The sequence below is a fragment of the Brassica napus genome, chromosome C4 (assembly GCF_020379485.1).
Source record: "Brassica napus cultivar Da-Ae chromosome C4, Da-Ae, whole genome shotgun sequence".
Classification (NCBI taxonomy): Eukaryota; Viridiplantae; Streptophyta; class Magnoliopsida; order Brassicales; family Brassicaceae; genus Brassica; species Brassica napus.
Genome location: NC_063447.1, coordinates 49,593,082 through 49,610,165, shown reverse-complemented (window position 1 = coordinate 49,610,165; position 17,084 = coordinate 49,593,082). Strand labels below are relative to the sequence as shown.

Sequence of the window (17,084 nt, the reverse complement as noted above, 5' to 3'; positions counted from 1 at the left end):
TTTTAAAATTTTAATATTCATTATATGCTTAAATTTTCTCAAAATCTATAAATCAAAATAATATAATACATATAAATTTGTATAATATATGTCAAAATACCTAAAATTAACATATAAATTGGTTTGATTTAAATATTTGGATAGAAAATCAATATATATTTCAAGCATTTTGGTGTTTTGAATATATTTTAGCCATTTTAAACATTTACTTTTGACTATTTATGTATATTTTCAAGTATTTTAGACAACTTTAAATTATCTTATATATTTTAGATGTTTTTAATATATATTAAATCTAAAAATAAATAATATATTTAGGTATATAAATCTATTTCGGTTACATTCGGGTACCCGACATACTTCGGTTCGGGTCGGGTTCGGTTTCGGTTCTTTAGATACCAAAATTTTGAACCCATTCGGATATTTAATCAATTTCGGTTCGGGTTTGGTACTACTTTTTTGGATCGGTTCGGTTCTTCGGATCCGGATTTTTTGCCTAGTCCTAATTGTGCTGATGTTCTAAGTATGCAAGCAAAATGTCACACTATAAAAAGAAAAGAAAAAAAAATCTCAAACTATATAAATGTACTGTAGTATCATGGATTTTTTTGTTATACTAAATCAAGGAGATAGTTGACCACAAATCTACAATTAACTAGTATCTGAAGATACTCACTAAAATCATTATTACGTACTAAGGGGGGTTATTGGTAGTTAAATTTTGAAGGAATTATAAAATTTAGAGATTCTATTTTTATTGGTTTATGTATTCTTACAATCTTGTTAGAATCCTTTGTTATTGGTTTATTAACTTTTAAATTCCATATAAAATCCTTTGTTATTCAAAAAGTCTAGTTTTTATTGATTTTGTAATTCTAGTAAACTTTCTTGTTATTGGGACATAAATTCTCTCTAGTTTTACTCATAACACTCAACTTTACAAATATCATCTATACTCATAAGATTCTTAGAATCTACGTAACAAAAAACACAAATATACAGGCACAAAAAGTTTTGTATTACATTCTTGTTGTCATGTAAAAGATAATTGTAAAAAGAAATTTAAAGATAATAAATTTTTTAAAGATAACATGATCAAGAATCATGAAAAAATCATAGGTTGACCTTAGAAAACTTTAAAAAATCAAACAAGACAAGTTCAAATATTAAAAAATCAAAAAAAATATTTTAACATCAAATAACTATATTTCTTGAAAAAAAAATAGAAGTATTTTTATAGAAAGATAAGTCTGGAAAGAAAAACATATATGGAAATTCATGCTAATCAGTCATAATCAATGACAATTTATACAATACTTATGGCAAGAATTCATCAAATCTACTTAACTCTTAAAAATCTTTGAACTTCAAAAATTTTCTGATTCCACACAAATTTCATTTCCAATAGGCCCCCCTAAGAGTATTTCAGAATATCTCAACTGATATCTAAACCATATAATAGTGTAACTTAATCAAGTAATTTATTTTTAAATTAAAAATTAAGTTAGTGATAAGATATATTAGATTGGTAAAGTAATCGATGTGGGCTATAACTTTGAAAAATAATGTTAAAGCATGATTGTTAAAGTTTAATGATTTAGAAAAAACTAAAGTATGTAGATAAAACTCAACTAATCACCCCGTATGACTTTCACTTTAAAAGCGCAGAATTAAAATTTTTTTAATTTTCTTATTTATTAATTTAAGATAATATATAGTAGATAAAAATTAAATATGTTTGACTATTTTTATTTTCTGTAAATATAAATATACTGTTAAGATTTGAGAGAAGATTTGTGAGGATGTGTTGTATATTTCTTATTGCTTACACCACTATATATATAGTGGTTCATACAAGGTGGAGTCAAATGGAGAATTAATTACAAAGATACTCTACATAATGACATGGTCAAACTCATAAAGACTAAGGTTGAATGGGTCTTCCATGTGGCTGGATGTAAACCCCCAATAGACTCTAGTCTTGAACTTGTATGGTCTAGGTTATGGACCATCCACTTCATGATTCATAACACTCCTCCTTGGATGCCATAACCATATAGGGTTTGTAACATGCTAATGTTGCCTCATTAAAACCTCTCCCGGAAAACCCAAAACCCAATGTGGTAAAAAGAGAAACCAGAGAAAGGAAAAAGAGTACAACACACATTACTCCCCCTGATTTGGACATCACTGAAGGTCCTTGAGTCTACGCGTGCCAATCTTGTTGCGTGAACTTCCTGAATGTGCAAGAGGGCAATGATTTGGTGAAGAGGTCGGATGAGTTTTCACTAGACCGGATCTAAAGGACGTTGACCTCTCCAGCTTTCTGCAACTCATGGGTAAAGAAGAACTTGGGTAGAATATGTTTGGTTCGGTCACCTTTGATATACCCGTATTTGAGTTGAGCAATGCAAGCTGCATTATCTTCACATATGATGGTCGGACCCGTTGGGTCGCATATGGACGCATAATGTGGTCCTATACCTTTTGTTCAAAGATGAACTTCGATCTTATAGCTTATCTTTATGATAGCTTATTCATTCATACCACAGTTTGGTTGGTTCATGCTGAGAATTCGACCAACCATAAGTATTACCAAAATTTGGCTAATTTGTGGTGATGGTCTATAACCTTTTCTAAAGTTTAATGAATAACCATTTAACCTATCTTAGGCTGGTTAGTATAAAACACAAGGAATTTAAAATTCCTCTATGAACTGATTTGAATTGTTCTTATAGAACTCTTCACTTGCTTACATGTAGTAATTTAATTCAGTCCATGAACAGCTTTAGAAAAATGTTGTTCAAGAGAACTTCTTTTCTCATCTTTTGATTCTGAGCTCAATACCGTTTGGTAAACCTTTTGGTACCAATAATATTATCATCATCATCATCCAGTGAGTCATATATAGCATACTACATCTTTTGAATTACTTCCAGACATCATATGTAGTGAAATATGTAGTAGTATCCACCACATTGGATTATATAGATTTTTCCCGGTCCGTCTCACGATTTATCCTTCTTTCAGGATTTATATATTCACTGGGCATCATATGGCGTTTACATATTCATGGCCAATACAATACGCCTTTTATATATCACTTTAAACTCCACGTTTCTTTCATTATTCATTATGAGTACTCTTGTGTGGGTTTATGATCCTCGATACATATATTTGTATTCATGTGCTATATACTTGCGCATTTTCTATGAATGTATGTGTCGACACACTTATATATATATATATATAGTTCCTTTTAGTTCCAGACATGGTATAAATCAATTTGAGATTTCATTATCTAGGACCTTAATAACCTTATAACTTGGCGTCCCAAGCTATATGGTATGGTACCTAGTTGTTCAGCTGGCCAGCCTTATATCTCAATGTCTGGAATGGTTTCCTTTAATAAAACTCGGATTTTATCTCATGCACATTTCTTTCTTTCCGAGGTTCCTTAGAATTTATGGAACTTTATTTGGAACATTTATTTGATCTATCTTATATAGACTTTGTAGCAACTTGGTTGTGTCTTTAAGACATCAAAACCGTGTGGTGCTAAGCTGGGATGACATAGTCATTCTTTCTCTCAGGTCAATGTGTCTGGCATTTTATTTTGCTATCATTGTAGCATATGGACGTCTATAAATTATTTTCTAGTCCGAGGATCTTTGCCAAGACATTGATGGTTGATACCAGATGGTAGGTACCATTCTTTATCATTCTTTATACCAGCTTATTACTTTTCTCCTTTCATTGTTGGATATTCGGATTCATAAACCTTATGTAATCCTTGTTCCTTGGCCTATAATTAGATCACCCATTTTGGCTCAAGGTTTCTTTTAAACTTATGGAGAAAGTATATTCATAATATATATCCAACATATATTCCCAATCCTCTTTATGAGATTCTAAGATCACATGATCTTAGATGGCACATATATTTGTGGTGGATTCTTTCATAATTTGTTAAGATGATATATGTCTGGACTCATGACCCGTATCAGTCTGAGGTGGAAATATCTATGATCACTTATATGGCCTGATATAATTACTATGGCCTGATGCAGGTTCATTCTTTTATAACTCATGGTGTCCTCAAACATATGGATTTTTAGAATTTGAACCTTATAGGTAATGGTCTTTATATCAAATTCAACCAATATGTAATATGGTTGTGGACCATGTTTCACGGATTTTAGTATGGTCATGTATCATGGGATTTGTCCTCACTCCCCCCTCATGAACATACTCAAATTTGTGGTGCTTGGGACAATAAATTCCCTTGTGCATAGATATATTGCACACACGTGAGATCTTATGGGATAACATTTGTGCCCTTTTAAATATTTGCATCATAATCCGAATGGCTAAGTATGGTAATGCCATCTAAGTGATAAATTTCGTGGGTTAATCAAACATGATTGCCCTGACTATTTGTTTAATATCATATTGATCACTAGATCAATAGAGAATGTAGTCTCGACCACTTAGGCGATTTTAATTTAGGTACTCTTATTCCCTTTTGTCCATTGTTGGAAACCATTTTCTCTTCTTAATTCAATGGACCTTATAGGGTGAATATAATGCCATTTAGGCAAAGCCTTGGTCGAGCTTCTTTTCCTTTCTTTCAAGGAATGTCCAGTTGAGTTCAAGAGTATTTTATAACTGAGTCTGGATGGCAGAGCATGTCGTGCCATTTGTCAAAAGCTTCTTTGAACTCTTTGGAAAAGTGAGTTGGGATATTAATCCTCAATCATATTTATCTTGACACAATAAAGGCATATAGATATAGCTTCTTATCAAACAACAGTTTGAATAAGATAATGATCATGAACTCAAAGCAATTCATTTTATTAATGAAGTCGTGTATAAAGCAAAGTATCAAAGCAATTCATGAAACATAAACTCAGGAAACATGAAAATGAGAATGTCAAAAGACAATTATATAATATGGCCTTCACAATGCATGTGTTGCCATATGGCGCTCAACTTCAGCTTCATCAGCTATAGGATGCCTCATCTCATTATTCTTTAGCTCAATGTATATTTTCTGAAGCTTGTCAAATCTGTTGATGGTATCTTTGATTTTCTGCTTTCTTTGTTCAGAAGCCAAAAGATATGACAAAAGGTCATTATAAGTGGTGAACTTCTTAGCCATGTGTAACAACAACACATCCTTTGGATGGAATGTGGAGTAGGTCTTGTATAGTAAAGAATAATGTGTTATCCTTACACCACATAGTTGAAGACTATAAGCAATATCCATCAGAGCTGAATTATATTTGTCCACAGATTCAAAATCCTGGAATCTGAGGATCTCCCATTCATGGTTGGCCTTTTGCCACGATACTGGTTTGAACCTTTCACTGTAACCAAATGTCACAAGGATCCTCAACATGGAGATACAGGTCTCTTAGTTCCTCAGTGAGAAGATAACGAATAATCGTTATAGATATATGCCTTTCACTGTCAATGATATCATTGTACTCATTGATGCATTGTCCGAGTCCTCTGGATATCAGGGCAACAAGAGTATTCTTTACCCATTCTAGGTAATTATCTCCAGAGAGATTTAGGGCAGAGTAATCTGAGGGTTCAAATCTCGACATCTGAATATTTAACGAGTAATTCAAGCACTCGGAATTCTATGTAAGCAATAGAATAAATCAATGTATATGATTTCAATAAGGCTTTCCTTCAAATCATATAATCTATTTGCTTAAGCAATCTTAGTATGAGAATGATCAATTGATCATTGCATCTAGTAATCCTTTTAATTATAATTCAAATTGGATTGATTATATATATAGAGGGTATTAAAGCCCTTTAGAATTTGAATAAGGATCAATCATCATTTTATTAAATGAGATCAAGCAAGATGGATGAAATCAAGCAAATGCATGGATCAAGAAATAGCTGAATGCATGTTCAGAACTAAGCATTGGACTTAAACAATCTATATGTGATTCCTAATGAATGAGGATATTTGGTTTTCAAAGATCATAAAGCAAAAACCGATTCCTTCCCTCTTTTACAGGGTAAACCAAGACAAGAAAATTTTATAATTTTCAGGATATGTCTAGAACAAATTCAATTAGATTTTCAATCAATCGGTTTCAAAGCTGGTTTATGTTTTCAGTTAAACAAACATGCTTAACTTTAAAAATAACCGATTTAATCTAATTAGATGCTATCAGGTATGTATATATGATCAGTATATAATTCAATCATCACAAAATCAGTTTTCAAGGTTGGTTTTTAGATCAAGATAAATTTATATCATTTGTTCAAACTATAATGAACCGATTTCAAGGCCGGTTTAGATTTAGATAAATTTTAACAAACAACTATGTGATCAAATGATTTCAACTTAGTATTTATTTTAGCCTATGTCATAACTATTTAAATCAAGACTATAGGTTATAATGTTTTGATAAATACTACCTAGTCAAAGATATGCATTTAAAACAATCATAAAAGTTTTAAATTTTGATCAGTTACAATATAAAACATCAATGGTCAAAGATATGCATTGATTAGGATTTAAGTTTTGATATCTTTGGGTTTGACTGAAAGATTATGGCTGAAAAGATTGTGGCCGGAAAAGGTCATGGCCGGAAAAAAAATCATGGCCGGATTTGGATTTAGGGGTTCAGCCGATTATTGCTTAGAGTTTAGGGGATTGATAAAAATCAAGCAAAAAGGATTTAGGGAATTGATATGTATAATGGCCATCAAGATACATATCCGGTTATAAAACAAACAAGGTGATTTGAGATTTTGATGTGGATAAGGGCCGATTTGGATCGGTAAGCACATCGAATGGGATTAAGATTTTGATGGCCAGCTTATTCATCCGGCTATACAGCCGGTAATACGGCCAAACAAAGATTATGGGTTTCAATCCTTTAGTCAATCCGAATTTAAGGCCGGATCAAAATAGGAGAAAGGAGAACCGATTTTAAGGCTTGCTAGCTAAAAGGGGTTTATGATTTTCTCTAATATCTTTTATAATTTTAAATAGTTCTTAGAAACAAGATTCATATAGATCTTAGATTATTAATAAGTTTTATAAGTTTTTAGAGATTTTTAGATCTATAGAGATTCAAATAATTTTAGAATCAAGATTCATATAGATTTTAGATTCAAGATTAATATTTGTGATAATTTTAGATCTATAGATTTTTATAAGTTTTATGATTCAAATAGATCTAATAATCAGGATTCAGATATGTGGTGTTCTTAGATTTTATGGATAGATTAGTTTACCTTTTAGAAAACACCAAATTGATCTGAATGGACCACCATGAGAGAGAGCTGATCCGCGGATGAGCTGGTTGAGAGAGAGGTGGAGGAGCTGACCGGAAAACCGTGAGAAGGATAGACTTGGCCGGCGGAGCAAGGCTGAGGGCCGGAAGAGATGGCCGGAAAAGAGATGATCGCCGGCGGATGGGATTGCTCAGGTGGAGAAAGTCTCGTGCTGATAACGTGTTAAGATTTGAGAGAAGATTTGTGAGGATGTGTTGTATATTTCTTATTGCTTACACCACTATATATATAGTGGTTCATACAAGGTGGAGTCGAAGGGAGAATTAATTACAAAGATACTCTACATAATGACATGGTCAAACTCATAAAGACTAAGGTTGAATGGGTCTTCCATGTGACTGTATGTAAACCCCCAATAGACTCTAGTCTTGAACTTGTATGATCTAGGTTATGGACCATCCACTTCATGATTCATAACATATATAATATATATTCAGCCAAGAATAAAAATCAAATATTTCGTATTGCTTCTATAATATTACCGGCAAATTTCTCTTCTCTCTTGACTGTTAAAAAGACTCAGAAGTGGTTTCATAGTAAGATCAGAAACTCTTAGAATTATGTAAATCCTCCTTTATTGAGGATCAAGGGTAAGCATAAGATCTGATAGTAAAAATTGAAAACAGTATTGCTACCACATTAAGCTCCGCTCTACTTTGCAAATGATTGCATAACAAGTTTGCTAACCTCATTTGTTCTCAATGTTTGTCTATAGATTATAGGAAAAGTAACATAAAACAAATGTTAAACTTTTCGTATAGCAAGATCAGGAAGAAACTTGAACAAACTTGGCCAGCATTGACACATACAAACCAGTCGTTTACGGCTGCCCTCAAAAGCCTTACTCAAACACGACAGAATCTGACAAAAGATGCAAGTAACATTCGCTTTTTAACATGTTTATGTGAAATAAATTTATCCTTTAGTAGTCTTGTTTGCTCAATCAAACTGAACAATTCGGGGTGACTACTGTAGCTGTTTCTCCTCGAGAACTTGGGAACAGCTGAGGGTTCATAAAGGAAGGGAGGTGGAGCAAAGCTATTTGGTTTGCTTAGGTGTCCCTTTGTTTTTATAGCATGGCTGGCTGTTCGGTATAGACTTGCAACATATTCTCGAATATTAACACATGCTTGCCTATTCTGTGGAGAACCGATTGAAAGCAGAGATCACTTGTTCTTTGGGTGTCCCTATTTTATCATTTGGATGGTTAGCTGGTTTTATGGTCATCAAACTCGGGCTACGAGGAAAAAGAATTGTTTTCTATGGTCATTCATATTTTATTATCAATTTAACATTTCACCAAAAAAATTATCAAAAATAGAAAAAATCAAGAATAGATTCAGCATTTTCATAGCTTTCTTTATTTTCAAGTGTTAGCCACCTTTAAGTTATGCAAACGAATGATCTAATATTCATTTGACACAAAAGAATCATTAAACAAAGGCAGGAACAGGAATCTGAGATCTAATTAGCAAACCTTCTTGTTGTGTCCTCTGCCACTTGGAAAACCTAAAAGTTTCTTTCTTAATCGATTCTTCATCGATCTGCGTCTCGTCTTACAAGGATTGAAACCTATTCTCAGGATTTGAAAAGGCTTGAAGCCACCTGAAAGAATTGGTTGATTTCGGTTAAGCTCCTTAAGTAGAATCCATAAATAATAACTCAAAATTTGGTTCTTGCTTTGCATACCTTGACATGATGCGGCATGATCTTGATATCGTAAGGCACGTGAAGCCAAGCTTCAGGCCTGTAGAACATAAAGTTCTCGGGCTTGCTGGTGTAAACGTCTGCGTACTGGTGGATGTGATAAGAGAACGCTGATTCTTGACCAGTGTCTGTCACAAACGTAGCTCCGAACGATCTGTTGAACATTTGTTTCATTGCCTCTCGTGCTTTCTGTCTCTCCCTGTTCAGCTCATCTAAGAGAGATTGGCATGTCCCACTTCTCTGATTGTTTGATACAGTCGCATGAAATTTACCGAGCAGTTCTTGGATAATATTGAATTTTGCCTGAATTTAAGCAGAAGAAATTGTCTTGTAAATAGGATAACCAATAGACATGTCTGCTTTTAAGTATAAAATCTACGTTCTTACTTATACTGCATCTCAAGTAACTAACTACTTGTCGCAGATACGTATAGATCCAGTAACCAGAAAGCTATTCTTTGAAAGACAACAAAGAAGAAGAGGAAGATGTCGATATACCTGCTCAAACCGGTAGCTATCTTCATTTTGTATCTGTATCTCTCGCTGATCCAACAAGTGTCACACAGAGAGAGTTCAATGTTGAGATTATTTAGAGAATACAATAAACTAAACGCTATTATCACGTATGGCAAACTAACCTCAAGCTCGTGAATTATGGCAACAGTTCGCCAACCAGCCTTTGAAGGCCCTCTCAAGTCACTAAATAAGTGATCTCCAAAATAAATAACCTATGAAGAAAACATGTTTGTATGCATTCAGAAGCTTACAATTGGAATAATATCACCTTGGAGTAAAGCCTACCTCGGGGCCACGCCACTTTGTGATTTGAAGGAACGATTTAAGGCAACCATGGTAGTATATTTTTTCTGGGTGAAATGAATCCACTTTAGTAAACGCCAACGTATCCCTCCCCTCGTCATAGCAACTACAAGGGCAATACATACAAGTGCTTAAACCGACAAGAACATAGCATAAGCGTAGTTTCATAACATATCTTAGCATCTGTGAGGAAGAATTCAGTAGTGAATAACACAAACCGGAAAGGGTGCTCAGATGTGTAAAATTCTGGTTTATTTGCTTTAGCAATCACAACATCGAAAAGATCCCGCCATGAGTCTCTGAGGCCAAAAGATTCCTAACGAAAAACAAGCAGACACATATAGAAATTATGATCCACTTTCAAGGGAAAAAAAACATTTGAAAGGCTATTCAATAATGTGAATCACCTCCATCAGATAACGCATTCCACCATCGACAAAATGGTAGGGAGAGTTGGTCATCAAAAAAAGCTTCTTCCCTTTATCCTTAAGGCTTCTCAGGAAACGTAGTAGCTGACCCTGAAAAGTAACTAGATGTTCAGAAAATATCAATCAGAGTAATTGTTATCTACCTGAAAAGTTTTGCACTAACGTTTTTAAGCAAGTATCTGGTAGGATCAGCAAGAATTCCTCTATGGACCAAACCACTTCTATGGACATGTTGAATAGCGCGATTTACATCATTGTAGATGTAAGAGGCATCAAACTCAAGCTTGGCGTCTACAAAGTACTGTACCATGTCTGCAATAAGACAGGCCTGAAAAAAGAACAAATTTTGCAATCAAGTAAATCAGAGATGACCCTTATCACAGGTCTTTATTGATGATGGAAACTGACCTCGCTGAAACAGAAGAAGTCCATCAATCCCACCAAAACTCTGGCCTGCTCACGACCCATGTGTCGCGTTCCATACATATTCTCTAGCTCCTTCCTACTAAGCTGCACAACGCAGAGGGATCAAATCCCTTATCATCCCATTAAAAAAAGGGAAAGAGCAATACCTTACGGCGACCAAAGTAACACCCTTCGGGCTCGATGGAACCAAAGAAGTCCAGTTTCATGAGACACCCTTTCTGTTTATCGTAGTAGAGTCCTCGGATGGGGAAAGTAGGATCGTACTTAAACTTCATACAACTCTCAGGGTATCTAAACTGCAAAGATTCAAGATTTCAATTACTCGAGTCTCGATAAGAAAAGGTTATATAAGATTACCTCATTGACCATGTGCTGCTTGGCAAGATCGTAGATCAAACTCTGCAAGTCAGAGGATTAATGTGCCAAAGTGTAGTCATAGTCAAATCCGTAGACTTGTATGTTATCCAATCTGAGGTTCTTGTTAACATAGATCCCTACAAAAAGTATGGAATCAATCAGCGACAAAGAACACGAGATGTTGGCTATAATAAAGTCAATGGCGAAACCTTGAGGATTCATCTTAGGCATGCTGCTTAGCGCTTCAGGGATGTTGATGAACCTCTGTTTCGCCAGCTCGAACTCGTGACGGATCTTGGAGATGTCGTCGTCGTCGTCGTCGTCTGCTGAAGAGCATTCCGGAATCGCAACGGCGCATTTCTCCGCTAGATTCGCTAGCGTTGGCTCTGTTGAAGTGATGGTAGCGAGTCCTCGCAAACCAAACCCTGAGATTTCGAACGATCTTTAATTCACCTCGCGATCGAGGGAGAAGGGAAATGAGATTTAGAAAAAAGAACTCACCGTTTCGGATTTGATTGTAGGAAGAGAATCTTCCTCTCTGCACCGACGATAACGAGACTCGATCGTCATGAATTGGTTAGTGAAAATAGAAATGATGAGTATTCGGGAGAGAGAGAGAGATTTACAGTGAGCGATGCACCGAGAGGAAGAAGAAGACGGCGAGATGATGTCATAACTTGGGCTGGAGAAAGTCAGCTTCTGCATCGAAGGATGTGTCTCTCTTTCCTTTTTTTTCTCTCGTGAGAGTGGACTATACAACTTGGTTTTGGTTTTGAGAAGAAGAAGATGATGACATCATCATGATGTGGCAACGCAGATAATGGCGGTTAGGGTTTTAGCTTTTTTTTTTCCCGATGAAAGTAGCATTGGGCCTTATGGGCTCTATAACTATATTTCTTTCCATTGTGGTCCCAATTACTTCTAGGCTTTGATTGGTAACCATGCCGAATGGCGGAATGGCATTTGAAACGCGATTCCGCAAGTATTTTACCAATCAAGAAAATGTTGCTGAAAAAAAATGTAAAAACGCAAATCTGCGTTTTTGCTGACAAAATTATAAAGAGAAAGTTTATTAAGTGGAAAAGTGAGTTTTAGTAGATTATGGTGGAAAAGTTTACAAAATTAACACTTTTATATTATTCAATTATATGTTAATACTATCTTAAAATTTAAAATACACACTAATAATTTTTTTATGATGAATAGTTATGTTGTAAATACAAATTTATTATAACTTTTATATTATAAAATGTTAATCTATTGTTAAAACATATTGAAAGATAAACTAGATATTTATAATAAAAACTAAAATATTTTTAATACATTTTACTTGTTTTCAGATTTATAATCATTAGTTTAATTATTGCTATTTGTTTTTTTGTTATAAAAATTAAATATCATATAAAATAGTTTAATCAATTTAATATATATTCTACCATTCCACAAATTTTAAATTTTTCAGCCGCTTAATTAATTTTTTTCGCAGCTTAACTATTATTTCTATCATTCCGCGATTAAGCGATGATTACCAATCGGAGCCTGCAATAAGACAAGCTTTACTGGAATTTACTTTTTGTAATATGGTTACAGTTTCTTGGATTCCGAGCTCTTGGTAGTATCAAACTCCTAAACTCTTCCAGATTTATATATTTTCGGATCAAATTCAGTTCAGAATGTTCGATTGGATTCTGGAAACTTGTTTAAGTTCCCTTTTATCTGAATATTGAGTTCAGTTTAGATCCAAAGAACTCATTAAACCCAAAATTAAATAATGTGGAAGAAGTGAACAACAGATTCGAATTGTCGGTTCGGTTTATTGGTCCACCTCGACTCGAGAAGAAGTATAATCGACATTATACCAGATAAAATTCGGATATTTTCAGTTCTAAATTTGGTTTTTCATGTATAATCCAAACCTCCGACGACATAGACTCCGTTCTGGGTTTTAAAGGAACCGTATCCGATCCAAACTGACTTATCCGGGTTGGGTCCGGACTTCTACCTCAAAGAATATGGCCTACATAGATACCCTTGTATTGTAGCAGATCCACATTAAATATCATGAAACGATTAAAGTTGAAAAGATAGAGAGTATTTAGCTCAAGTGCGAACTAAACTAATGTTGTTGTTTTCTTCTTCTTGAAGCAATCTCCAACGCCCAAGCTTTGCCTGTATCAGTCTGGAACTTCCCTGTATCAAACATCAACAAGTTTAGAGCCTCCAACCATATATATACTCTTGATTATGTTTATGGACAACAGAACGTACCTGCGGTTGATTCGAAAAACTCTTCTAGATCTTTACCTTGCTCTGCACAAAACAAGCAGAAAAAAATAGAGTTTTAGTTTCTGCATATTTGTCAAATCAGGAATCATCAAAAGTTTTTTTTGTTCTTGAGGTCATTTTACCCTGTTCATATTCCAAAGCTTGTAGTATCAACTCAAGCTTATCGAAATCTTTAACAACTTTGGCTTCTGGTGACGCGTTTGCTTCATATTCTCTCCACAGCTCAGCGATTTCCTCAGCTGCAATTATATCATAATATACATTCTTAGAAGTTGGAAGTGTTAAGAATACAAGAACAATACACCAAAAATATAAAAATGTAGTTTTTTTTCAGCTGAGAGAAGAGAAACCAACCTCTTTCTCCTCCACCCAAGAGCTTGCACATTTGTTCGAGTGCTTCGCTTTCTCTTCGATTTTTCTCTTCTTTTGGGATACCACAAGAAGGTGTAATGTCTCCTACAATGGCTGCTCAACAACAAATGATCGAATTTGATATATTTTGATGGAAAAAAGACGATTATATCTATAAGTGAAAGAACAAACCTTCTGCAATGTCATGAACAATTGCCATTTTAATGCATCTGAAAGAAAGACAGCATGGAAAGTTCAAATGAATAGTTTTTCTTCTACCAGAAACTGAAACTTGAAGATAGAAAAGCAACAAAGAAAGCTTACTTGTCTCTGTTTACACCGGGGATATCTGAAGAGATAAGCGCCATAAGACCCATCCGATACATGTGATCGGCTATTGATTCGGGATTTTTAACATCTCTTTTACCCCATCCAGCTCTTGGAGTTGTCTATTTTCAAAGAAACATATACTTTAAATCATTACCATAAGATCAACAGGAAACCAAAACCTACCAAGGAACCGAAAAAACCTTCACACCCATTAAAAACTTGAGTAAACACAGAACATCAAAGCTAGAGATCATTTCATTTCCCAAACGAATTGTAGATTCCAGTACAATCCATCAACAAGAAACATCAAAAGTACGCAGCCAAGAGCTAAATCCACACAGATTCATCATACATTAGAAACAACATCCACAAAAAAAAACATGAACAAATCATGATCTTATCAACAATCCATGAACAAGAACATCAACAGTCATCAAACTATACATCACTGCATCAAACTAAGCAATCATGCACATACAAACTCACAGATCCATCTTACATTAGTACCAAATATCCCACATAAGCATGCATGATCATATAATCTTCACACTGATGATTGAAATCATTCCATGAATGGGATTAAATGGTTGAAATCACTGAGACCACCGGATCTTAGCGGATCATTCAAAGGCTGAGGTTGCATTACCTTGAGGCGAGAGCATAGGGAGAGGAAATCGATGGCGGATGAAGCGGAAGAAGCCGGAGAAGGAGGAGGGACGGAGACGGAACCATCTCCGCCGGTTAACGGTTGAGAGAGTGGTGAATCGCTGGCCATGCAGTGAATCGCTCGATTCGGAGATGAAGCTGCGGCGGAGTAGGAGAGACGGAGGTGAGGAGGAGTGAGAGGGGGGAGGATAGAGAGCGGCTTCGTGCTGCAGAAGAAGACTCGATGGATCATCACATTCCTCATTTTTGATTATCTTCTTCACGTTTTTGGGAATCGCTGTTTGTTTCAATAGTTCATCCTTCCTTTGTCAGTTAATTTGGGCCTTGTAATATGAAGACCCAATAATATATAACTGGGTCATTGTAAAAATGACTAATTTTTTTCTGTATACATGTAAAAATGACTGTGTTCAACAAAAAAAAACATGTAAAAATGACAATCACAATTTTAATTTTTTAATATCCAGATTGGTTATTTGATTTAAAGTTAGTCGTAACATAAATTAATTTTGATAAAATAGATATGGTCGACTTATATTATTAAAAGTATTTTGTGTGTTTTTTCAATTATTTGATGAGTAGATTTATAATAAAATATTTATTTGATTTTTAATATTTATTTTATTAATTGAAATAATATTTTAAATATTCTAGAAATATCATTTTTTAAATATCTAATTTATTTTTATCATTTTTTAAATCATTTTTATATTTTCACACACGCCCATATATATAATTTGGTGGATTTTTATGTGGTTTGAAATCATTATAATAAAATTAATATTGTTAAATTATTTGAAAATAAAAATAAGTTTAAATATATAAAATCTATATTATTTATAATATTTTTAGTTTATTAAGACTACAATTTTTAATTAATATCTCATGGTTTTGATTCAAGCACATGTTACAAATAAGATTGTGGAATTCATTATTGACTTTTTTCTAATATCAGCGATTGATTTCACCGAGTAAAATCCACTACCACACCTCCACTGACCGATGTTAGTGGGACGGTAGCCGCAAATAAATTCCTATAAAATGATTATAATTCATTCACACTAACTTCACATGGGTCTATAGTTAATATGCACTAATAATCTGGGGGCTGTTCCATTTAAGCGAACTATTTCATATCATGCAAATCACATGATCACGATGCGTCCCATTAGTACGTACTATTGCATGAAACGAGCAACTATTACCATACCAGTAATATACATCCACTGAATGAAAGTTTAGCGTGATAAAAGTCCGTTCTCACTTAAATTAACAATATAAGAGCCTTTACACTAAATATTCTATATTTTTGAAGACTGAAAACATGAACCTTTACTTTAACCAAAAAATGCTGAAAATACGATTATTTGTTTATTTGTCTAATATTCAAAAAAAAATTTCTCTGTGTGAGTGAACAAGTCAATAATTTAAGAAAATGACCGAAGCAAGTTGGTCTAACATTCGAACTTAGTGGCATCCACTTCAGCGCTCACTCTATCTCAAAGCTTCTATAAATACGCTAACACATTACCCTCTTCTATCCAACAAACCATAAAAGAAACACAAACGATAATTCTTAACTAAATAGAATATTTTAAAATGGCCAGGCTCCATGGTATGGTTCTTCTCAGTTTGTTGGTTCTTTCGGGTTTACTTATAATAACCGAGAGTCGGGTTGCAAGAAAGGACTTGGGGATAGGTGTTGGACTGGGTGTTGGGTTGGGAATTGGTCTTGGTGGTGGCTCGGGATCTGGTGCTGGTGCTGGTTCAGGCTCACGGTCTAGTTCATCATCTAGCTCAAGCTCATCTTCGAGTTCAAATTCTGGTGGTTCAGGTGGCTCGGCTGGATCGTCTGCTGGTTCTTTTGCCGGTTCCAGGGCTGGATCAGGATCTGGTAACTAAATCCACAAGTTATGTTTTCCAAACAATGAGGGAAACTGAATAAGTGAATGTAATGTTTTTATTTTTCCTATAATGATGGTTTGAAGTGTACGCTATAGTAGCTAAAATTGTGTGGATTGGATTAATCATCCATGTTATTTCCTTGCAAAAAAAAAGGTTGTCTTTTTAATTATGAAGAAAACCATTTTAATTCTCCGCGTTTTTCAAATTTATTTTTGAGAGTGAAAGTAACTATCATTAGGGTTTAGTAAAAAAAATTGATAAAAATACCCATCAACTAAAAGTTTAATAGAAATCCCTTAAGTGAATAAACGGTTCACAGTAGAATACACTTTTTTTTTTGTTTAAAATTAATTAGAAAATATTTGAAAATCAACCAATTAAATCAGTGGCAGTGGTGTTGTCAAATTACGTAATATCATATTTTCAGATTTCTAAATCTATGATGATAAAATTAATTATCATGGTGGCAAAACCTTG

At 34.2% G+C, this 17,084-nt stretch overlaps 2 protein-coding genes and 1 pseudogene across 2 annotated transcripts; 1 reads left to right on the top strand and 2 right to left on the bottom strand.

Moving 5' to 3' along the window:
- Positions 1-8,650: 8,650 nt before the first annotated feature.
- On the bottom strand, positions 8,651-11,915 carry LOC106446611 (annotated as a pseudogene).
- A 1,010-nt stretch (positions 11,916-12,925) lies between these two features.
- On the bottom strand, positions 12,926-15,016 carry LOC106446609 (5'-deoxynucleotidase HDDC2). Its single transcript, XM_013888380.3, has 7 exons — positions 14,683-15,016; positions 14,031-14,155; positions 13,899-13,936; positions 13,710-13,820; positions 13,478-13,594; positions 13,338-13,379; positions 12,926-13,259 (listed from the first exon to the last, which is right to left on the bottom strand). Exons 1-7 carry the CDS (start codon positions 14,944-14,946, stop codon positions 13,186-13,188), a joined length of 771 nt encoding a protein of 256 aa, XP_013743834.2. The 5' UTR covers positions 14,947-15,016; the 3' UTR covers positions 12,926-13,185.
- A 1,216-nt stretch (positions 15,017-16,232) lies between these two features.
- LOC106446610 (lysozyme D) lies at positions 16,233-16,796 on the top strand. Its single transcript, XM_013888381.3, has one exon. The coding sequence runs from the start codon at positions 16,302-16,304 to the stop codon at positions 16,602-16,604; it is 303 nt and encodes a 100-aa protein (XP_013743835.2). The 5' UTR covers positions 16,233-16,301; the 3' UTR covers positions 16,605-16,796.
- The last annotated feature ends 288 nt before the right edge of the window (positions 16,797-17,084 follow it).